The sequence below is a fragment of the Sinocyclocheilus rhinocerous genome, unplaced genomic scaffold (assembly GCF_001515625.1).
Source record: "Sinocyclocheilus rhinocerous isolate Xijiao unplaced genomic scaffold, SAMN03320098_v1.1 scaffold258, whole genome shotgun sequence".
In the NCBI taxonomy this organism is placed as follows: Eukaryota; Metazoa; Chordata; class Actinopteri; order Cypriniformes; family Cyprinidae; genus Sinocyclocheilus; species Sinocyclocheilus rhinocerous.
Window position 1 is genome coordinate 664,072 of NW_015634010.1, and position 25,210 is coordinate 689,281.

Here is a 25,210-nt window from a genome sequence, read left to right on the forward strand (position 1 = left end):
TAAAAAAATGTAAAGATTTAAAAATGGCTTCTATTGGTGGACTGATGGGCAATTGAAGTGCAGAACATCACAGCATTAAGTTATTTGTAATATAATGCTTCGAAATTAAAACTTTTATATCAGATAAAAAAGAAAAATGTTCCATTTGATAAAGGTACGTCATCATTTTATTGGCCAAATTATACAACTTGTTGCAACCAAAGACAAAATTATTAAAGAACTTAAGTCACTTTTAAGTTTTACATGTTTACATATTTCCCAGGCTGTCATGGAAAACATTTACCACAAATTCACACTACTATTGAAAAACATTTGAATAACACGTTCCTCAGGAGCACTTCCGCTGAGAGATGTTATCAAACCGAACATTGAACTCTCGCATTAACAAACAAAATGTACTGAAAGCACATGTTGTAACACCAAAAAAAGAAAAAGAAAAAGAAAAATAATCTTAACGAAAGTGATCACAGTGCTGCAGAAACCGACCGCTTATGAATGAGCTGACTGGTGTATCATGGGTATCAAAGTAAAAGCAGGCAGCTGGAGGATTAGCATTTGAACTAGCGCTCTCAGCTCTACCGCCGTCTCCTGATGCTCATATCCACAATGTGTATGTGCGTGTTGGTTTATCTCCACGCTCAAAAGTCATGCTCGGCAGTGCGGTCCGTCTCATGTGAAGAAGGGTGGTGGCACAGCACTCTGCTGGGATGTGGTTTCCTTGACCCATCCAGTCCCCTGACCTCTCCCTCTCCCGTGATCTCTCCTCCTTTGCCTCGTTGTCTCCCTCTTTCTCTCCCAACTCAGGCCTTGATCTCTGCTGGAGGGCAGTACAGGATTTCAGAGTTCTCTGATGACAGCTCCTCTGAATGGGACAGAGAGATTTTAGTGTAGGATACATAATCCGATACACAAGGCCACATATGAAGCCTATTCCGGACCTATGAGGCACTTTCAAATAGAAAAAAAAAAAATCACTGATAACCTAATAATTTAATATTGAATTAATGATGAGCAGGCATTTGATTCATTCTCATTCAGGGAGAATCGTGCCAGATATTGTATTAATTGCAGCACAACAGAAAAAGCATTTCTTCATGCAAATGAGGCGCAAAACAAGCCACTTGTCAGCTAATCGCTTAAGTAAAGACAAGTGATAGTCTCGCGCAGCCAGACCTTCAGACTAACGGCAGAAGGTCTGGGAACCTTGGCCGCTTTGAATGGTAAGGACCGCCCAAGAGGCCATATGACTGACAGATAAAGCAACCAATCACGCTTTGGTTAGTTCTGCGTCATGTTTAGGGGAGTGGAAATGTCCCCACAATAACAGACCATGTGTAAAACTCTTGGACGTATTTGAAAGATTCTATGCTGCAAACTTTAAATAGTTCACATACTTTTGAAAATCCAGCGTTCAGTTGATCCTGATAAGCGCTCATTGTCACAGTTGTAAACATAACAGCTTTCTTCTAACATAAGGGGGTTTGGCGTCACGGCATATTTGTTTCCAGGCGGAACGCTAAAGAACGTGACACGCACGTCTCCCGGAAATCCTGTATAATTCAACCAATCCGATGACGACTCTGAAACTCCCAAAGTGTTTCCAATTTTGTGTGCCGTATGCATCAGACGTTCAGCCAACGGTCTGAGGCTGAGACTAAGGCAATGACATCTGTCATGAGCCTTTCAAATCTAATGATAGTGCTGCAATTCTGCTGGACTTAGAAAATATAACAATGCCATATTATAAGCACTATATTGCAAGCTTTTCTTTTGGTTAATTAATAAAAGCGTATTAGACTGATAATGTATGTAAAGTTTAGGTTTTCAGAAATAAAGTGTACATATTTTTACATTTTTGTGATATTGACACTGGTGACAAGAATTATGAAATTTCTATGGTATCAAACATTTTGATATCATGAAGACCTTATTTAAAGCAAAAATAACTAACTATATTGTGATATATATCGTTACTGCGAAATAAAATTACTCGTGTCGTGAATCGTGATATATGATTTTGGTCATATCGCCTACCCCTAAACTGTAAAATAAAAAAATAGGAGTATTGAAGATAAACATACTGTTACTATTACTACTACTAATAAAATGTTTTTTTTTTTTTTACAGTACAAAAGGCTGTCTTAATTTCTTTATTTTAAAAGGTTAAACCACCAAGCTTTCACTTCAGTGAACACAGATTGTGCATAACCCTGCAGAGAGCCCTTAAAACTTCTGTTTTGTTGACAACAGTTGGTTTATAAGCACTTCAAGTTATCATTACAAGTTTAAGACAGTTGGAGCATTTTGTGTTCCCAAATACACGTTTTAAGTGACCCAAGCTCAGAGTAGCATTTACTGCAAACTGAGCTGCTCAGAGACAGTCATAAAACTGGATCATGAGCTGTTTGTGTGTAGAAGAATGCAGTGGTGTGCATATATTTAATTAAATCGCACTAAGCCATATCGCGATTTCGGTTTTAATTCAACCACTTGTGCAGCCCGACATACTAACTTTCTTGACTGTATCTTCACAGTATCTATGTAAACTCACCAGGCAGGACACATTTCCACAGGCCGTATGTTTTGCCTACAGCTGTCTGCCACAGACGCAGAGTGCCATCCTCTGAGCCACTGGCATACAGCTCTCCATCAGGGCTAAACCGCACACAGTGTATGGGCCCGAAATGACCCTTATATGACTCTGAAAGAGAGACAAACTTAATGTCAAGCATGAAGAAATAAGTATATATTCATGAGCCAATCTATAATAATAAGCTTTGTTTTTTCGTAATTTAATTACATTAACTCAGGAACCATATTCCTACCCATTTCCTCTCTGGTGGTGTAGTCATATTTATAAAGCTTGAAGTCATCTCCTCCAGCTACAAAGAAGTCTTTCTCAGGATGGAGTGAGGCAGAGTGAATGGAAGCAGGGGCATCAACAGTCTTAATCAGATCCAAACTGAATAAAACAGAAACCGTCTGACATTCAGTTCTCAATACATTTTAGGGCATGTTTTTGTCCTAATTAGCCCTTAAGGTAATATTTGCATGATTTGACAGATTGTAGCCATCTACCTGTTGGCTTTGTAGAAAGCAATGGTCCTCCCGTATGTGATAACGAGGATCTCCCCATCAGGAATGTACTCCATGCTGCTGACAGAGGCATCAAACGACAGTGTCTTCACTGCCTCCTTTGTGTTCTTGTCCCAAAGTCTACACATGAAAGACAACACGCACTCAGAATCAGACATACATACATAAACCGACATATATAGACATACTGTAAAATATCTGTCTGCAAAAAAGCAAAGTATCAACTGTAAAATTCAAAGACTTCATCCATTACCATTTTGGCCACTTACCGGATAGTTTTGTCCTCAGCAGCTGAGAGAATCTGTTGGTCATTGTTACACCACAGAGCTTTCTTTATGGCAGAGGTGTGGCCTGCAATCTCCTGGGGTTCTGCATTACAAATGCCATTTAGCTGAACATGTCATTTTATCTTTAAGCAATTATGATTAGGAATTGGATTCTGCAATTCAAAACAAATAAAAAAAAGTCACTTTACATACCTGCTTCAGGTTTGCTGAGATCATAGATGCGCAGTACTTTATCATTCCCTCCAGTCAGGAGACAGTTACTGTCCTGTTGATTTAACATATGCAGATAAAATCTCTTCATTTAAAAAAAATGACTCCGCCCAATTAACAGTGTGTTCGAAAACATGAAATGAAGTGACATCACTGAAATGACATTATTAATGCTGTGAACATATGGTAGTTTCATACATAGTTTGGATGATAGAGATAGAGAAAATAAATCTTAATATTGTTCAGCCTTATATCTCAACATTTTTGTATTCGAAAAGACTTGAAAGGGTACTGTTTTCATTACTTTATTCTAGTATATTTAATGCAAGAAGTAAACTAATAAATAAATACTATATTTAAAAATAATACCTGTGTGAAGTTCACAGATTTCACAATGTGCTTGTGCGCCAGTGTGAGGACCTCATCTCCAGTGACAGCATCCCATACCTTTCTGTCAGATTCAAATAAATACTAAAGGTAAAATAACGTTTCACCAATATTACTTCACCCATATCATTTTTTTGCTATTGCTTGTACTTACGCTGTAAAATCTGCTGCGGCCGTAGCTGCTTTTGTAGCTTCTTTGTTTAAGGTGGCACCCCAGACAGCACCCTTGTGACCCAAGAACGTCCCGATCCAGTCCCCTGTGTCTCCCTGGCGCAACATAGGTTTGCCATCTGCAATTTTGGAATGCCAAAACAAACTTTCAGATGTATTTTACAGACAATTAATCTATAGACAGTCACTTACTTTGAACAAATTGTTAAACAACATGCTCAATGCCTAGCAAGACCAGGTGTACTGTCAAGGGTTGGTTTTAAGATTCAAGAACACACCTACCTTTACAAGCGCTAATGAGGAAATATCCATAAGGAGTTATTCCACTGAACGCCAGATCCACAACAGGTCTGGTGTGACCAGAACAGGTGAGAGGAGTCTGTCTCATAGCCATACTCACTGGAGACCTAAAAAAAAAATGACAGGGCACATTTGGAATTTTACTCAAAAACAGCTACCCGTGTATGTCTAAAAACAAGGTGTTTAACAGGACAGAACAGATGTGCTGGCTAACAGGCTTGGCTAGCCAGGAAATCAATCATTACCTTGCAAAGACAGCAAAACAACGACACACACCAGTACTTTGTGGCCAAATTACGTATCGGGGAGGACTGTGGAGCTCAGAGCTGCACTCCCAGCTTGACAGGGCACATTTGGAATTTTACTCAAAAACAGCTACCCGTGTATGTCTAAAAACAAGGTATTTAACAGGACAGAACAGATGTGCTGGCTAACAGGCTTGGCTAGCCAGGAAATCAATCATTACCTTGCAAAGACAGCAAAACAACGACACACACCAGTACTTTGTGGCCAAATTACGTATCGGGGAGGACTGTGGAGCTCAGAGCTGCACTCCCAGCTACAGTGCTGTGCCACCAGCTACACGAGGTGTGCGTGAGTGTGTAAGCTATACTCGAGCCCTCGCTAACGCTACAGGAACATAACGGAAGCGCTAGTGTGAAAACCGGCCATCATTTCCGGCCCGCGACGCCACGGGATTGGTCAGAATCGTGTCACGTGGAGCGCGATATAGTCCTTTTTCTAACATCAAGTACAAATAACACGTTTGCTAACACGTATTGTAAAATGTTTATTGTGTAATATAAAAAAGAAGAAAAGCCTATAAGGAACGCTTATAACCGTGTATATGAGAACATTTGTTCAGTATTATGAGGTACGAGCTCAAAATGACGAGAACGTTATTATGAGGCCGTACGGTATTATAAAGACAAAGTTTTTCAGTATTATTAAATTATTATGTTATTATGACGACTATGAATCACATTTTAACCAAAAGATTTACTTTCAATCTTTCAAGTAAACTTTTTGAGCCACGGAGCGCCCCCCATAGATAAGTAATTCCTGTACAGGATAAAATTAGAACAATTTTCTTTTGAATACAGTGGTCACGACATGTAATACACATAAACAGGTTGCGGAGGGAAATGTTTTACAGACATCCAGGTGGAAACGTTATTTTAAAGTTAGGTAACATCTAGTGATGTAATGCTAATGTAATTTTTTTAGTAATGCTCAAAAACAGTATAGAAACAGTAATACACAAATATCAACAAATAAAAATGATAAACAATGGCAACAAAATAAAAAATTAAACAAATAAATAAGAAAAAAGGGGGTGTTTAATACATTACACTGGAGAAGAAGAAAAAAAACAATTTGAGACTTACATGTCATTAAAGATAGGAAAAGAGTTACACATTCTTTCATGAAAACAAAAAAGAGAGGTCTGGAGTTTGAATATTTGTATCTGTGAATGTGGAATTTTGCAAGCAGCAAAATCAGATTCACTACATCAAACTGTTAACATCCAGTGATGCTGACAAAACTGACCTGTATTCTGTGATGTCATGATAATGCCAGGGTAATTATGGGACACGTACCTGTTTTAAAGGCAGGGGAGAAATTTCTGGAAAGACTCAAAGAACATGCTGGATGGATAGATAGATAAATATAATGATTGATAAAGTATTATTAACCTGACAAATACATGTGCATCTATTAACCAATCGATCCGTACATATTTCTATGGTTTATTTATAAGACAAAGAAATGAAACGTTTGTTACATTTATTTAAAAGTTACGTCAATCTGAAACTGTAATGCTTGTGATCGTCATGAATCACAGGTTGCTACACATCTTACATAATTGTATCTCTCTGAAAATCTTGCTAAAGGCCATTCAAGATGAACATCGGCAGTGAGCACACATTTTCATGCCTGGAAAACAGAAAAGCAAACACGAAAGCCTCTCTACCTGAGTATTATCTTAGTGACACAGTAACGCTGAAATCTCTAGATGTAAAGCAGTGTGAGTCATATAGTACCAGCATGCACCGCGACAGTCTCTGAACGCACAGGGGTGGGATCACCTGATAGCGCTGAGAAGTCAAATCACTTTAGCGAATCGGTTCGTTCGCATTGTTCACTTGAATGAACCGGTTCAAAAACCAATTCACTGATTTCTATTAATCATCGCTCAAGTTAAATATTTCTTTAAATACTTCTGTTTATATTTCCAGTGTACAGTTGAAGAGTTCAGATGCAAAAGCCTCTAAATGCCGTCTGAAATTTTAATCTAAAATGAGCATTTTTGTCAGGCTCCTCTATTTAGGCCTATGTTGATTAATTTTACTTTAATGGCATAGAAAAGGACCTATACATTGCCATTAAAGTAAAATTACTGAACCTAAATATAAGAGCCTGATAAAAATGCTAATTTTAAAAGAAAATTTCAGACTGCACTTAGAGGCTTTTGCATCTGAACTCTTAAATTGTGTGATGTTTATATTTATGGTTCCACGTCAGTGAGTGGAGGGGATTCGCCCCATAAAATTAGTAAAATTAGTAATATTCTGTCATTTACTCATGCTCATGAGTAAATGAAACCCCTATGACTTTTTCCTCATTGAACACAAAAAAGATAATGACACCAAATTATATAATGACACCACATTTATTGCAATAACTTGTGAACCTCTCAACCAGACTTCCAGACACCCCAAGTTTTTATTTGACAGCATTTTTTGAATCTGTTGTTTCATTCTGTGTTCCACGTAAGAAATTTACACAGGTTTGGATCTATACAAGATAAATAATCTATAGAATTTTCACATTTGAGAGAACCGTCCGCTCAAATCGCTCTGCGAATCGGTTCAGTTGAATCGCGAAAAAGAACCGACTGATAAGAACGCTTGATTCGCGAATCGAACATCACCACTGGAGGCGTAACCGTGCAGAACCTGAGCTTAAATCCGCACCCTGCTTTACTTTATCGCATTCATTGAATCTTCTCCGTCTCAGAGCAGCATCAGCGAGCGTATACAGCAATGGCCAATTACATTCACGTCCCAGAAGGCGCGCCTGTGGTTCCTAAATTAGACGTGACTCTAGATGAGCACGATTACAGAGCCGGAGCGCTGAAACTCATCAAGACGCTGAGACCCTACTGGAAACCTTCGGAGGTCAAAACGAAGGTAATTCTCATGTCTTTTTCGTTGCCTACGATTCAGGTGGTCGCACGCCGACTCTACCCGATGCAGAAAGTCTGCATTCACTGACAGCAGCTCGTTTGACGCATTTTATAATGCAGAAAGCGAAGTTAAGCGTGTTGCGCCTTCAAATCCTGAGCTGCGTCACCAGATGGACCCGTCGGCACCATGGCGCTTAGCAGAGACGCTGCTGCCAATGCGAGCTGTCAAAGCACTCATGTTGTAACACTCTCATTAATAAAAATATATTGCTCTTACATGCGTGCATGCTACAATGTATTTAATGCACCATTACGAGATAATTACAGCAACAGTATAAATGGAAAGTAAAACTGCAAAGGGAAGAATGTGGGTGGTGGATCCTTGGATTTTGTGCATTGTATTTTTTTCAGCTTATTTATTCCTTTAAGCGAATTAGTGTCTGTTTTTATGTTATTACTATTTAATTAATTACTTTATTAGGTATTCCAATAATGACTAGTACATTTTTTCAATTAGTAATTAGTACTTATTTATTAGATACTAGTACTAATTACATGAATCCTAATAGTGACTAGTAATTGCTATGGTTAACAAATTGCAAATTTTACCTTTAAATTCTACACTGTAAAAAGTGGTAACCTTTAATTGATACCTTAAAGAGCTATTACTACCTGATTAAATCTGTAAAACTGATGTAATTTATACATAAAAAATACATTAAAAATTATGTATTTAGGTTGATTCAGCGATATTAAATAATATTTCTCACTTGAATAAAACCAGTTAATTTAAAGGTTACTATTTTGCTCAGTGTATGGAGAACTATTCATTTCCAGCTAGTATACAATAGTTGCTGGTGTCTATTATAGTTGTACTAGTCACTAGGTGTAGGTACTTAGTTACTAAGGTGTAAGTAATAGTAACTAGTTAATAGTAGGGATGCACGATACCATTTTTTTCAGAACCAATCCGATCCGATCTCAAAAACTCGTATCGGCCGATACAGATACTGTTTTTTTTTTTTTTTAAATCAATGTAGAATTTCTATACCTCTGTGTGTTGACCTGATCATCACTGTTTTGTGCTCAATCTACTAAATATAGACAACTTCATTATACAGAAAAATAACAAATGAAAAAATATATCATCATAGTCTATGACAAAAATACTATTATAAACTATAAATAGATAATTCAGCAGCAAAAGTTACTCTAAAAAAGTGCACAATAATTTTATAAAATCCAAAAAATTTAGTGAAAAAACATTATTTAGTGGGGAACTAATTTAGTTGGACTAAATCTGGTAAAATGTTACACATTGCTCTTTGTATTGTTGTAAAATACATTCATTTAAATTTCAGTTACTGTGCGTGTGAAGAACGATTCATAGTGCTCTCTACACCCGGTAGAAAGTAACATGATTTAGAAACAGCACTAAACTCCAGCAATATAAAGTCTTTTATGCAAAACCATTGATCTTTATCTACAGATCAAGAATAATAATAGGAGCATTGAATCATCTTGGAGAGAGTTTCATCTTCTTGACTGTCGTAACCACACGCGACACGCAGTTTGAATGCTGAATGGAGGATGACAGACAGCCGCAGTGGAGAGACGAGTTTACGCAAACTTGAATTTAACATTAAACAATGGAACGAAAGACTTGGAATACAGTGCATGGAAACTTTATGGTGCTTTATATGTTTTTATGCCTTTCGTGGGGCTTAACAGTAACACAGAATAGTATACACACAATATCGGATTTGTATCGGTCTCGTCTGAACGATACCCGATCTGGCAAAAAATGGCAGTATCGGAGCCGATACCGATACTGAGTATCGGATCGGTGCATCCCTAGTCAATAGTGTCTATTCCAGTTTTATTAGAACTTATCGGATACTAGAACCAATTTATGAGACCTAAAGGCACTGGAAAAGGTATAGAAGACTTTTTTTTTTAACTTTTGAATGACCTTTCACTGATGCTTTGTTAATAATTATATAATGTGGAATCTAGGTGGATGTCATTTACTGTTCTGACAGATGGACAGGACAGATGAATAAAGTATGAGGACATTTTCTACCTGCATTAGTGCCTTATGGTCATACAGCATTCCTCATTTTTAAAATGGCTCAAAGTCAATATTTTTTGTAGGATAGTCAGTGTCTAGGCATTTGTTTGCTATCCAGTGAAATTACTATAACACTAATAGGTGTGTGCTTACAGCTAGCACAGAAAGACGACTGTGACGGTGACATTACACTGCTCTGTTCACCCCAGAGCGCTCTGCATTCATACATGATTGATAAGCCTGAGATGGGCGGAATCAAGAGTACAGTGGAGTACATCTATACACAAAGCTCAAAACTTCCTTAATGATTGAACAAGGCATTTCACAGAACTGCCTTTTCCAAGAACAAACATATTTCATATGACTACTTATTCTCCTAGAAGTTTTTAGCCTTTACAGACAAGCAGCATCTCAAGGAGTTTCTTAGAAACGTAGTATGTACAAAGTCAGTTTCACTAATTACAGAACCTGCATGTATTGACTATTGACCACGGCATTAACAATGTTCAATGTGATGGTTCAGGTTTCCGTCGCCTTGGTGTTGTTGAGTACTGTGAAGATAGCAATCTTTTCTTTAGCTGTGCACCAGGGGAGACACCTTGAATCAAGTTATTCAAGTGCTACTACTGGCATTGAATCGAATGTTCTCTGCATTTCGGATTGCGAAGGCCGAGTGGAAATTTCCATGAAGTCATTGGTAATTTATTGATGATTTTGCCACAGAAGTTCACAGCTGAAGAGATTTTGAAGGATATCTGAACAATATTGGACCTCATGGACAAAACATATACAGAAACCTGAGATGTTCTTCAAAACTTCTTCGTTTGTGTTGCACAGATAAAAAAGAAAGTCATACAGGTTTTGGAGTGACATGAAGATGAATAAATGATTACAGAATTTTCATTCTGGGGTGAACTGTCTCTTTAAAACCAAATAAGAACTCACTTCCCCATTACAAGTGTAAACTCACACATCTGAAGCCTCCATCCGGATAAAAAGTCAGCAGTCTGTAATTATATTCTTGTAAACCGAACACTGTTTAGCCTAAGGTGCGGAACAGTGTTTCCTTGTATAAACAGAGTTGGTAGGGGTGTGTCACGTCGCTCGCATGTGGGAGGGAAACCAGATATGTATTGGGTTGTTTTCATCAACTTTGAAACAAAATTGAGTGCTCAGCACATGCCAGACCACTCTGACACAGGCAGAAATCAAATTCCTGACGTTCCGCCCACTGCCAGTCAATCCCAGATAGTACAGATGATTGTGGCCTGGAATGCTTGGCGTCCCAAACACGCTCCTTTTTTACATTAGTAGACAATGTAAATTTGTTCAGCTCTGTCACCCTGAATACACCCACTTTTGATTCAAAATAAACTAAAAGTAGTTTAGTTGTTTTGGTTACACTGAGTTTGGTGATCAGTCTTTTTTTTATATACATGTAAATATGAGGTTTCTCTTCAGCGAAAAAAAGGAACTGGTGCCATGTGATGCTGATCTCAATAATGAGTTTTTTAATGAACATCACTAAAGGTTAACCTCAAACCATCTGACCGAGCTGAAACCGATGAACTCTCCGCTTGTTTTCTTCCTCTTTCTGCAGGCTTTCACCGACGGTATCACAAACAAGCTGATTGGCTGTTACGTCGGCGGGTCCATGCAGGACGTGGTCCTGGTTCGGGTCTATGGGAACAAGACAGAACTGTTTGTGGACCGTGAGTTCGAAGTGAAGAGCTTCCGTGTCCTGCAAGCGCACCGATGTGCTCCACGCCTCTACTGCACCTTCAACAACGGCCTGTGCTATGAGTTCCTGCAGGGAGTGGCCCTGGAGCCCGAGCACATCCGCGGCCCTGCCATCTTCAGGTTAGAAACTGTGTGTTCTAATGGGATGATCATCCAATCATCCTTTATAATACTGAGCTAATTGATTCAGGACGGCGTGACGGGGATGGAGATACCGGTGTTGACCTCCAACTAGCCAGACACTTGTCACATAACCCCAAACCTTACCCAGTAATCCCTTAAGACATGAATGACGCACTGCACTCTCTCCCGCCAATACTAGTCACTCTGACCCAAACCTCCCGCCAATACTAGTCATGTCTCAGACAGCTGTGAAAGAACAAGGCTACTGTGTCAGCAGGGCGATGACTAAAGTGTTGGCGTTTAAATGCACAACCGTTCAAAAGTAAAAAAATTAATACTTTTATTCAGCAACGCTGGATTAAATTGAGCAAAATTGACAGCAAAGACATTTATAATGTTACAAAGCTTTTTATTTCAAATAAATGTAATTCTTTGGAACTTTCCAGCTGTTTTTCACATCGATAATAATAAGAAATGTTTCTTGAGCACCAAATCAGCATATTAGAATGATCTCTGAAAATGCAATCTAAACCTGAAAAAAAGACATTTTTATTTGTTTACAGGCACATTGCAAGGCAGATGGCAAAGTACCATGCCATACATGCCCACAACGGCTGGGTGCCCCAATCAGACCTCTGGCTGAAGATGAGCAAGTTCTTTTCTCTTGTTCCTACACACTTTGAAGACCCTGAGAAGGACCAGAGGTGAGCTTTAATTTGAAGGATTGCATCGTGTTTTATGGTGTGATTGTGTTTTGACATGTTTTTTTTTTAGCAAAGCAGAACATGTAGAGTAACACACCCTTCGAATATAATGTCTCTGGGCGATATTAAAGCTGTCAATACAGGGAGGTTCAGATCTCAGCTTCACTTGCATAGACGAACAGAAAGTACTACAGGTTCTTTAGATGTATGCTGTTTCTCTTCATATTCAAAACATGTTCCATTCAATATGCTTTGCTTACATTGTGGTTTGAAAATCCTCCCAATGTTACAATGTTACATGACATGACTCCTCTTGGCACAGACAAATATGTTTGTACAGATGCAAGTTGAGAACAACATGCATTAAGAACACTGCCTATCTGATTCTCAAAGTGCTTTACATAAGATGACAATAATCCATATTAAAATATAATAAAAAAGACTTATTTATTCAACAATATTAACATGAATATCAAAAGAAAGATATTATTATTAATAAAACAACAAAATTAAACAGTCAAGTAGGGTGTTTGGAAATATTTTACCGTTAGATTTAAATATAAAGTCAGTGCCAAATACCCATGAAATATCTATTGTCTAATTTTTGCAGATGCAACTAAATTTGTACATTGTCTGAAGGAAATGTGAGTGGTTGTACATGCAAAACTGAGACATGGAGAATGTTGCTGTGTAGGTTGTTAGAGTGTTTGTCCAAGTCAAGTTTGAGCAAAAGTAATAGTTCAGGTATGTTTGAATTTAGAGTTGGATTAAAAATGGATCATTTTTATGCCTTAGAGGCACTAAAAATTATTGCGCAACAACCGCTGACAACAAATTACACGCCCATACAGTGTCTGTGCAGTTAGTTTACTATTTATAGATAGTGGTTTTTAAGATATTTGTCTTATTGAGTGAGGCAGGTTTGTCTACTCTTTGAATCACGCTGGAACACAAAAGCGCGTTTGTGTTTTCTGAATGCATGTACGTGTCGTCTGTTTCTAGGCTGAACAGTGAGGTGCCCAGTGCTGCGTGTCTTAGAGACGAGATGATTTGGCTTCAGCAGAACCTTTCTAAACTAGGTTCCCCAGTCGTTCTGTGTCACAACGATCTGCTCTGTAAGAACATCATCTACAACCAACAGGAAGGTGAGTCCAACAAACCCCACCAGCTTCCTTCAGCCACAGCGTATGTTTCCCCAACCCCCCCTGCCTAAGGTAGGCCTAAATTGAGTGTTTTCACCTCTGAAATATAGCATGGATGCCCTTTCCTAAAGGGTAGTAAAATTACATTCTCATCCAATTTCAATCAAGGCATCAGGAGAATCCACTGGTTTCCATAAAATGTGTTTTCTGTTCTTGAAATCAAAAGCAAATGTGTGTTTGTGTCTTCATGATGTACAGACTGGCGACTGTCTGCCGCTACCTGGCCCACAGGATGGAGAGTGAATGCGAGTGTGACATTCCTGTTATGCAGAATGTTTTCAGTTCTTTCCTTTCTGCAAATATATTTATGAAATAAGGAAGTTTTTCTATAAAACACAGTATCAGACTTTCATAAATATGCCTAGCTCAGGCTAAGGCTCTTCAGCTTTATTTATACAATGACAAGAAAATAACAGGAAGGAAATTTAAAACCTAATTTGAATCAAAGCAAGTCATTTGATCATTTTGAAGTTTTAGTAATACAGTATTTATTTAAAATATGTAGATTAGACTAGGAAAATAAACAGCGTTATTTATTATTCATTTACTATATTACTCATTAATTTATACATAACATTTATATGTAACAGAATTTAAAATGTATAGATATATACACATTTTAATAAAATATTCTAATTGTATGTATATTTTTAATTTGTCATTATTCTTATTTTAATAATTTATCTTTGGTTTGAGTGGATGTTGACATTTTTGTCATGTTCTCAGGTGCCAAACCTAAAAAAAAGTACAATATTTTTATATAATAAATTATATTTATAAATAATATAATGAATAATTAATTATATATTTGTTATATTAAATATTTAGATATATAGGTATTTGTCATATATTATACTGTAGTTGTTATTTAAAATTTTATATACCGTACATGTACACACACACACACACACTTACATTATTAATTAAAAATCACCCTCTGTTCACTCAAAATCATCAGCATAACAGGAATGACCCACTTTGAAGAGTATGAGCATGAGAAAATGGCTGCTCTGCCACAGCAGTAGTGTGAGAATGTGTAGTTCCTGTCTCTCACTTTTTTCTTTTTTTCTTTTGAAGTGGCAGCAACAGTCAAACTGATTACCAACAGTACGTGTATCGGTTGCCCTAAAGGTATCACTTGCCCCTAAAAACTGTTCTTGAAGCAGTAAATAATTGACAACAAGCGATTAAAGATTGGGTCATGGAAATCTGCTTCGAGAACAGGGTTTGGAGGCAGCTGTGACCTTGGGCACTTAAACTGTTTTCAGAAAAAAAACCACACCACTTCCTCCAACTCGCTTTTAACACAGAGACCAAGGGGTGGGAGCAAGTTTTCACAGTAAAATGTTTACGTTTTTGACATTCCTGCTCACTCAGCCCCCTCCCCTTCCCGGTGAGACCTATAGAAGCCAAGAACGGGAGTGTTATGCAATAGGCCAGCTTTCCGAGATCGTACCTATTTTTGTTTTTCTTGCCTTTCGTTGACACTCAGGGAGTCAAATAAGTTTGAGAGTCCCACAGGCTCGACCTGCACAGGAAGCCACTGTGGCATTTGCATAGAGCCAGTAACTTGGGGCCTCACTGGCTGGCTAATGGACCAATGGGGATGCTGTGTGGTGGGGGTGTGCGTTTATGAGATGAGCCGTGTTTGTTCTTAATGGGGGAGGTGCCCAATGGCCTCTCTGCAGTGAAGCTGTGTGTGTTCTGTGACAGATGTGAGTTTGCCCAAATCTCTTCATCTGCTGCACAGGGCTATAGCCACTGACTGGAGGTGTTCAGTGTGTCCCGCTAGGACGCCACCGGGTCCGGTAACCACCTCACGTGTCTCTTTCTGTAGACCAACACTTCTGTCCAATGTCAATCAAACTTTTTTTCTACACACCATAAGCTCTAGAGCACTGGGAATGCAAGGCAACGTAAAGTCAAACACACATTAGGTGCAATAATGTGTATATAACAAACTAGGCAGTGATTTGTCATATATTATACTGCAGTTGTAAACATATATATATATATACACACGCATTACACATATGTAGAGTGAGAGGAGTAAGGCTTTGTATTCTGAAGTCAACACTGTCTACATCACCTGACCGAATATATAACATGCTGTTTTTTCCACATGCATGCTATAAGTGCATGAAATCTGTCCCCATGTCTTGTTCACTTTGTCATTTGTTTATTCTTTCTTGTCTTGCACCAGAATGCAAATCCTTACTCCTTTTCCCATATTTGATTTGATAAGTCATTTAAATTACAGATAATGCCCATTGTAGTGTTGGTTTGCTAATACAGGCAATAGATTGTTACAGTAAAAAAGAACAAGGGTTATTAAGAAGACAATGCCCATGTGCTTCTCTAAACAAATTGCTATTTGTTTCCCCTCCTGCAGGAAATGTCAAATTCATTGACTACGAATATGCTGGGTACAATTATCAAGCCTTTGACATTGGGAATCACTTCAATGAATTTGACCTGACCGATCAAGTCATTGCTTGCTACACCACTGCTATACAGACTATGTGCCACTAGATGGCGACATTGGCCATTTTCTCTCCTTTACCTTCTCTGTCCTTCCAGCCCTGTGGTTTTATAGTACAGCCGTCTCCGTTTTATTAGTCTTTATTTATTTGCATTTTGTAAAGCTGTTGACTCTTCTCTAACCTGACTTGTTTATCCATTTTTGCTTTATTCACTTTTATTTTACTCTTTTTTTACTTTTACTGTTGTGTTTCCTCCTGTAGAGCAGAGGACTGTTTATGCGAGGCGCTCTTTCTGTCACCAGTAACGAGATTTCCCTGGAAAACTTGCAATAACTTTGCCCACTCACTAATAATTTGTATTCAAGCAGGAATCATTGTTTGTTTTCAGTTGAAATATATATATATATATAAAAAATAAATAAAAAAAAATACAAATTTTTTCTTTAAACATAAAATAAAACAAAAAGTTGCAAGTTTTCCACTTTTCTTCTCAGCAGACTCATGTAAATGGTGATCCATCAATTAGATAAACTTTTTTAATTGATAACAAGTCATTTTATTTTGAAAAGATGATCATAATTTTTATATTATTATTATTATTATAAAATTTTTAAACATGTATTGTTTTTAATTGCTTGTTTCTAATTTAAGAGTGTTGAAATATTGCACTTTCCAGAATATAGAATCAATTTCACTTACCCCTACACTTAAAACCTTATAATACATTATTAAAAAGTGTTAAAATCAGGTACATTTTATTGAATGTTTTGAGAGTAACTTTTTTGACATCATTACCAAAATGGTCAGTATCTGAGAATTTTAATTCAGAAACAGTATCTTTTCAACAGTTCAAAAGTTAATTGAGCGCAACTTTTTGTCCACAAAAAAAAAAATCATTACCATCACACACAAAATCAAAAACCTCCAATAGGAATGAACAGGTCATTATTAGAGGATGTGAAAAATATTTTACATGAAATGAAACCGTGTGAAAAAAGTTTCATTTTTCAAAGTGTCCCTAATTGAAGAATCACCTATATATAACATGCTGTTTTTTCCACATGCATGCTATAAGTGCATGAAATCTGTCCCCATGTCTTGTTCACTTTGTCATTTGTTTATTCTTTCTTGTCTTGCACCAGAATGCAAATCCTTACTCCTTTTCCCATATTTGATTTGATAAGTCATTTAAATTACAGATAATGCCCATTGTAGTGTTGGTTTGCTAATACAGGCAATAGATTGTTACAGTAAAAAAGAACAAGGGTTATTAAGAAGACAATGCCCATGTGCTTCTCTAAACAAATTGCTATTTGTTTCCCCTCCTGCAGGAAATGTCAAATTCATTGACTACGAATATGCTGGGTACAATTATCAAGCCTTTGACATTGGGAATCACTTCAATGAATTTGCAGGTAATGCGATATGAACACAAATTAAGCTATTGTGTAGAAGAGAAAAGACCCTGCTTAACCAGGTGGGTGTGGCCTTCTTGTGATTGACAGGTCTGAATGAGGTGGACTACACCCTGTATCCTGGGCGCACTTTTCTTCTCAGCAGACTCATGTAAATGGTGATCCATCAATTAGATAAACTTTTTTAATTGATAACAAGTCATTTTATTTTGAAAAGATGATCATAATTTTTATATTATTATTATTATTATAAAATTTTTAAACATGTATTGTTTTTAATTTCAAGGAGTACAAATCACAGGGCACACAGGTCTCCAACATTGAAGTGGAGGTGCTGTACGTGCAAGTCAACCGCTTCGCCTTGGTGAGTCGAAACTGGATTTATCCGCCACGGTCTGGAATCGTGACGCATTTCGACCCATCTGCACCCTGCCAAATTAAACATCAGACTTTAGTTTTTTCAATGTAATTACTTTCTTTAATGACATGCAGCATTTTACAAAGTAAACTGGAACATCGTGAGCAGTTTTAACTATTTAGCAGGTAGATCGTCTGCATTAGAGCGACGCTTGAAGTGGAGACAAAGGTATGAATAGTGATTGCAAGTTGTCAGGGAAGTAGCCTTGACATCTTGCCCACCTTCGCAGGCGTCTAATGAGAGGACCTCTGGGTGTTTGTGTGTGTGCGCAAGTCATTCTTTGATGATCAAGTAGCACACCTGCCCTTTCTTGACGATAATATTTGCATTGGAGAGGAAAACTAATTTAATATCCAGTTTACTCTCGCAGTTCAGTCTTTTGTGTTCAATAGACGTGTTAATTTTTTAATTTCCAGTCTGTCAGGGGAAGAAGGAAAAAAAAAACCCCACAAAGAAAAACTAAATCATCTTCTCGCTCTCGGATATGGAGAACAAAACTGAGGGAGGCACTGTTTTTTCTCCTGTCCCTGAGAGGGACCTTGAGAGACGCTAAAACAAATGCCAGAGGAATGCCACAGTGTGGGGCTTAATGAACGGATGTGCGTGATTTGTTGCCTTTCATTTTGGATTCCTTTTTCTGCGCCTTTAATTGAAAGCCCAGAGAAAACTGAAGAGTCCTGAAAAATATTGGCATATACTCATTAAGTGTCATGTTAATGCACTAACTTGCCATAAACAGATTAAGCCATTATTATGGTTTCTAGAAATCGAAGACAGCTGGCTTATGCTTTTAATAATCAAAATGTTATATTCTGATCATTCATTTATATCTATAATATATCATGTAGATGATATAATATCAAACAAAGGTGATTCTGAAAAATATCGGATACAGTTGTGAAAAAGTTACAAAGAGGAAATCAATAGAAAATTGCCAGAAACTGTTTATACAATAATTTATAAGCTTTGTACACCACCGTTCAAAGGTTTGGTCAGTAAGATGATTTTTTACAATAAAAATGAATACTTTTATTCAGCAAGGATGCATAAAATCGATCAAAAGGGACATTAAAGACTTTCTGTTTATCAAGGAATCCTGAAAAAGGGTTTCCACAGAAATATCAAGGAGCTGTTTTCAACATTGATAATAATAAGAAATGTTTCTTGAGCACCAAACCAGCATATTAGAATGATCTCTGAAGGATCATGTGATGCTGAAGACTGGAGTAATGATGCGGGAAAAACAGCTTTACCATCACAGGAGTAAATTACGTTATATAATTATTATATAATATTATATTATATATTATATTGAAATAGAATACAGTAATTTTAAATTAAAATAATATTTCACAACAGTATTTTTGATCAAATAAATGCAGCCTTGGTGAGAATAATGGACTTCTTTCAAAAACATTAGAAAACCAAAACCAAACCCAAACGTTTGAGTGGTAGTGCATTTTACATTCATTTATAACTATATAAAAAATAATTTAATTGAGTTTATTTAACTAATATTTCCAAAAACTCTCTCTAAATATTCCAAGGACTTGTCATTTTAGATAGACGTGGGTGTGTGGCACCCACTGAAGCTCTGTTTATTATGTTACCCTGATGTTTACACACCATCCTCACATGCCTAAGCCAGGAGACACAGAGTTTTATAAAAGATGGTCTGAATATACTCAGAGATTGTGTCTGAGGGGGTTCGGGACCCTTGAGTCTGGCAGAGGCAAACATTTATTCTGTGCAGTTGAGCGAAAAACACAGAGGATAGAGACTTTATTATAGGCCAGCAAACCCATGATCTTTATTCACATGATGGCAGGAGTGATTCAGTCTCTTCAGAGGGCTTTTATATAAATGCCACATTTTATAAGCTTTTACTTCACTGTCAGTGATTTAGAATCAACACAGATAACTTCCATGCAGTTATCTTTTTTTCCTTTTATTAATGGGTCCACTAAAAGGAAGAAGTCTTTGCTTAGAAAGGCGTGGGTCAAATGTTTCCAAGCAACAATACAACATACAATCTGTCACAGTTAACGCCAGTGTCAGGGTGAATCTCACAGAGCCTGTCAAGAATATCTCTTAGTGCTATTTTACCCTGAAATCAAAATAAAAAATTAAGAACATTTTGTGTTTATTAAATGAAGCCTCTTTTTTTGGGAACATTGAGATTTGTGCATTGAGACATTATTTTTTATAACAGTTAAGCATCCACCTCCTCTTCTCAGTTATGCAATGTAAATCACATTTTCATTAATGTAATGAGAACAAATTATATATTTATAGATAATTTGAAATATTAATACATTAAGGCAGTATTCGTTGCACTAAATTTAAATTACACTGATTCTAATCAAAATAAAAATGCTTGGTTTTGAGGATAGATTAGATTTTCCTATGATTTATTTATTTATATATTTATATTTACACAAAGCCAAAAATCTTCCAGGTACTGAAAATAGGCTTCTCTCATATACAATTGTCTTAGTTAAAATTGAAATTAAATTGAAATTAAAATAAATTTTCTTAGCTTAGTTTTTCTTAATTTCTTAGTTAACAATGAAAACACTGATATGAATATGATTATAAATATATATAATAATATAATTTCTACATTTCTCTCTTCATTTTGGGATACAGTATGATTTTTTTTTTAGATTAAGTCTACCCTGATATCTTCCTCTGTGAAAAAGTTAAAACTGTCCTCATGGTCTTTGGTTTTTGTTCTCCCCAGGCATCTCATTTCTTTTGGGGACTGTGGGCATTAATCCAGGCTCAGTACTCCACTATCGACTTTGACTTCTTGGGGTATGTTTTCACTTTTGAACAACATCCATATAATCAAGATTTAAACTATGTATGCTCATTCTTGGCCACCAAATGTGCTTTTGCAGATATGCAGTTCTCCGTTTCAGCCAGTATTTCAAGATGAAACCAGAGGTGACGTCACTGCTTCTTCCAGAATAATCTCTCAGGTCATGGTTTGTGCTACTCTAGAGAAGGGCTCCCCCTGGTGGAAACAAGAACTAGCTGGAGACCTCTTCAATTTGTAGACTGAACATTGCACTTACTTGTCTGAACACATCATTTTAGATAAGCATCTCTGAACTCAAAATTGGTTTAGTGTTGTAGAAAACCAAGCACCTAAGCTCTCCTCCTCGCTTTTATGTGGCAGTCAAGAGAGAGGGTCACCCCAGTGCCCTAGTCCATTTTAGTGATATTGCCAATTGAGGAAGCAAACAACTGACATATAGAACCTCCCACAACAACAATTATTGTCAGAAGTCAGAGAGGAGGGCCGCTGGGTCTGTTCTCAGCAACTAACTATCATCCTAAAGGTCATTCCTGCTTGTTTACACAACTTTTAATGGGAGAAATCGGTGTACTGTAAGATGATGTTGGGGTTACAGTATGGATAGTCACTGATTCTTTCTAAACGGGGAACTTCTGGCCTGTCTGTTCTTACGAGGGTTGTTCCTGGCACAGCCGCGGTGAGATGTGTAATTCAGGGACCAATAGAAGCTTCGTTGTTCATTTCTGGCAGACGTTTCCTCCCCCGTCCTCACTGTGAACCACTGTATAGCGCATTCATAAAGTTTCTCATTGTTTTCTCAGCGTGGTGCTTGGAGAAAGTAGACGCACAGTAGCCGTTTCTACAACGAGCCGGTAGCTAATCTGAAGCCCACACCAAAGTGCTGATATTTCTTGCTTGTACATTATGCACAGTGTATTTTTCCACATTAGAAAAATTACATTTCAACGGTGGTTTTTGTACTTATTTAAATGGCGCTGTTAAAGAGCTCGCTCTTGAGACGTGTGCTTTTTCTGGGAGGTATCAGTGAGCTTTTTGCAATGGATGTATTTCCTGAAAGCCTTAATGATGGTATCGCCTTCTGGACGCACTAAAGCTTTTGTATTCGTACTCCCCGTCCGCATAGCTAAACGACAACAAACTGACTGTTTTAAGAACAAAATCAGTCCTCACTTCACCTTGCAATGGGCCACTCTTTCTGCTTTAAGACATCTTACTGATACTGATTTCATAATATTTTAGTCTAGGCTGATCTAGTTTTGTGTTTAGACACCATGGTGACCACTTCAATCAACTGATTTATTTAAATTATTTGACATAAAATATCTTGGAGAAAAAGAATAGCCATCATGAATATAAAAAATGGCACTGAAATCAATTCCAGTTAGTTTCTAATCAGTGTACTCAGTACACATGAGCAATGTAATGTAAAGTGTGACCAATATTTTTTTCCCCCCTAGTTTTCTGGTGCAAACCTCAGCTCTGAGACTTGCCTTCGCACCGCCTGGCTACCCTCATTTACCTCAATTTCCTGCGTCAGTTTGCCTATACTACAAACAACCATATACAATTCTGTAAATACTAGAAACTGTGAATTTCTGGTTGTTTTATTGTATTTTGACATATGCTTCTTTTTTCTATGCCAGTTCTTTTCTGTCAAGGTTGCACCTTGATCATGTTTTTGAACTGTCAAAGACCACACAGAATGCTACATTTTACTTCTTCCCTTTTTTTTTTTTTTAAAGTAATACGCCAGAAATGTTCATCCAACATCTAGTGGGAAATCTCTCTCTTTTAGCAGTCTATGAAGATTAACTGATTTCTTTGCACTCTTTAACATTTGTATAAAACCGAAAGTGATGGGTGGTTCCAACTTTCAGCCAATGAAGTGCTTCTGGTGAACATAAAATGTAAAGGACTGCCTCATGCAAGCATCTACTGGCGGTTTTTAGTGTAGGTGTATATGTACAACTGTAAACAAATTGTAAAAGAAAATCTTTCCTTGTTATTAAACAATTTCTGTTGTCAATAACTAAACAGAGATATTCTTTTTCTAAGAACTGTTAAGTAGATTTAATAATCCGTGGATGAAATCCTAAAGTGTTGTATTGTAGATTCTGTAACAAATCATTTGAATAGAAATAAAGTAAAATTAAAATTAAATAAAATTATTCTTGTCTTGATTTCCCATTCTGCTTACAAGAAAGAGATTGTGTCGTTAAATTAAAAAAAAAAAAAATGTTTAACCCTCATGTTGTGGTCGGATCATTTTGACCCGGAGAAGATTTTCTTTTTCCCAAAAATGCTACTTATCGAGGGGATATTGGGGATTTTTTTTCTTTACACTTTTGGGTCAAAATTGCCGGCCTGCAAAAAAATAGCTTTTAAATTTCCCATTTTCATGAGATATTATTACCAAATATTGTATTTAATCTTTTATCAGCTTATTTTCTTTCAATTAGCATTGGTTTTGTATTTCTTTTTGGAACTGACTGATCATAGGCCTCATTGATCTGAGCTTATGCACCTAAGTTTTTGAGAGAACTTAGTCAAAATTATCCACAAATAATGTTTTTTCTCTCTCTCAAAAACCGAGGTGCATAAGCTCAGGCCTACGACCAATCAGTTCCAAAAAGAAATACAAAACCAGTGCTAATTGAAAGAAAATAAGCTGATAAAAGTTGAAATCCAATAATTGGTGATAATATAGCATAATGGGAGATTTACAAGCCATTTTTAAAAGGTAGGTCATTTTGGACTGGGAACACCAAATTAAATAAAGGATTTTCAGCACAGCACAATGGTTAAAACTGTAAAGTTACACTGAGTAATGGATTAAGCCACCATTTTTTTTGTTCACAAAAGTAGTTAACGGCAGCAATTTGGGGGAAAAAAAGCATGCCTACATTTTATGCTACAGAGTGTTTCAGAAAGAAATAATTATAACTGTGCTCCAGTTCCGACTGTAATTGAATTAGTTCCAGTCCCTCCAGCGACTTCCACCAAGAGCTCTGCATTAATTACCAAATTCAATATCTGTATTCACGCCTCAACTTATTTCCATTTTACAAAGGTCAAATTACAAACACTTGTCTGAAATCATTACAAGTGTGCGAGATGCACAACATATCGACATATTAGGACAATTCTTGTGCCTAATTTACATACAATAATATGAGCAAAAACATATAAGCCTCAAAGTTTGTTCCCTACAAACTCCTCTACAATGTTTTGTCATTAAAAGCAAGATGCATAGAACAAAAAGCCCATGCACACTGCACGCATCTATTCATGCCTCCGCTTTTTCCACAACAGGTGGTAGACATGGACTAAATGACTGAAGCTTAAAAGCAGCTGAAGGCAGAACGGACCAGACAAAGCTCGCATTCACAACATCTCTTTTAACACACCGCACGAGGGTGTAATAAAGCAATACACAGTTATGGGAGCGTGTCTCATAGAGACAAGGTCATGATAATACAGTTTGAGGAATAAAGATGTAAAAGCCACTGGGTTTGTGAGCCACAAACAATGTGCAGTGGGTCAGGATGTTCATTCATCTTGATTAGATGTGCCAACCTAATTACAAGCGGAGGAAACAGTAATTAGCACAAGTCTCACCTCGTTAATCACAAAAGACTTCTTCAGTCTATTTTTATCTGATTAATGGCTCTTTAAACATGGGGGGGGGGGGGTTTATCTAGTTTTATTGCACTGTAACCTCATTAGTTTTCATTGTTTAATGGAAGCTCTTGTTGTAGATAATGTGTGTATCTTCACAATGAGATGACTAATAGGCCGATCTGATGTTTTGAGGGTATTAATAAAGACTGTTTCTTTTATGGCTAGCAGCATTTGTATATACATGTCATAATATGGCTGTGTGTCAATGCTAAATCACATTATGTGCATTCATGACTAGTAAAAATGATTAAGATAGGAAAGACACCACAGGTAAATCGAGTAAAACGTCATAAATAACACCATAAATACCCAGCTGATTAGTCACAGTACATTAAGACAGTTGTTTTGTATGACAAGTTTTTGGAAATGGTATGTTTAAGATGTCTAACTAAATATGCACAAATTTGCATACATTTCCAGAACAGAATTTTGAACCTAAATAAACCCAGGTTCAAAGTTATTGTTTCATTTTGTTGACATATTGAAGTTTTATGGAAAAAGGCAAATTATATATGAACAAGTCCCTCTGGAAAAACCTTCAGAATATAGATATGAATAGAACTGTAACGTTTGGTGTATATACTGTAAGTGCTACTGAGGTGAAGACTTCTGACTCAATGCATGAGGAAAAAACTCATTTTGAGAAAACACAGATATGTAATTGACATCTACAGACGCAACTAGATAAAGTGTAATAAAATAAACACTTCAGTGTATATTTTGGATGTTTTCTTTCCACTAGACTAAAAGATGACATAAATAACCCAAAATCTCAAAATTGACCACTATGTGAAAAAAACATGGATTTGCCTGTAATGTTTTGCCTTGGCTGAAAACAACACCAAGTCTGCAGCATCAAAAATGTGTAAATGCTTTAAAGGGACAGCTTATCAAAAAAAAAAAAAAAA

At 36.9% G+C, this 25,210-nt stretch overlaps 2 protein-coding genes across 3 annotated transcripts; one reads left to right on the forward strand and one right to left on the reverse strand.

Moving 5' to 3' along the window:
* Positions 1-144: 144 nt before the first annotated feature.
* Positions 145-6,087, reverse strand: LOC107744907 (serine-threonine kinase receptor-associated protein-like). Of its 2 annotated transcripts, none has more exons than XM_016558735.1 (10): positions 6,053-6,087; positions 4,434-4,558; positions 4,135-4,270; positions 3,963-4,044; positions 3,576-3,648; positions 3,366-3,465; positions 3,079-3,216; positions 2,826-2,962; positions 2,552-2,701; positions 145-862 (listed from the first exon to the last, which is right to left on the reverse strand). In XM_016558735.1, exons 2-10 carry the CDS (start codon positions 4,543-4,545, stop codon positions 801-803), a joined length of 990 nt encoding a protein of 329 aa, XP_016414221.1. In that variant the 5' UTR covers positions 4,546-4,558; positions 6,053-6,087; the 3' UTR covers positions 145-800. The 2 variants fall into 2 exon arrangements, with proteins under 2 accessions (XP_016414221.1, XP_016414220.1); XM_016558734.1 differs by lacking the exon at positions 6,053-6,087 and adding an exon at positions 4,697-4,783.
* Positions 6,088-7,388: 1,301 nt separating this feature from the next.
* LOC107744908 (ethanolamine kinase 1-like) lies at positions 7,389-22,540 on the forward strand. The gene is made up of 9 exons (XM_016558736.1): positions 7,389-7,645; positions 11,313-11,572; positions 12,139-12,279; positions 13,282-13,424; positions 17,296-17,379; positions 17,470-17,527; positions 17,641-17,743; positions 20,541-20,614; positions 20,701-22,540. The coding sequence occupies exons 1-9, from the start codon at positions 7,499-7,501 to the stop codon at positions 20,771-20,773; spliced, it is 1,083 nt and encodes a 360-aa protein (XP_016414222.1). The 5' UTR covers positions 7,389-7,498; the 3' UTR covers positions 20,774-22,540.
* The last annotated feature ends 2,670 nt before the right edge of the window (positions 22,541-25,210 follow it).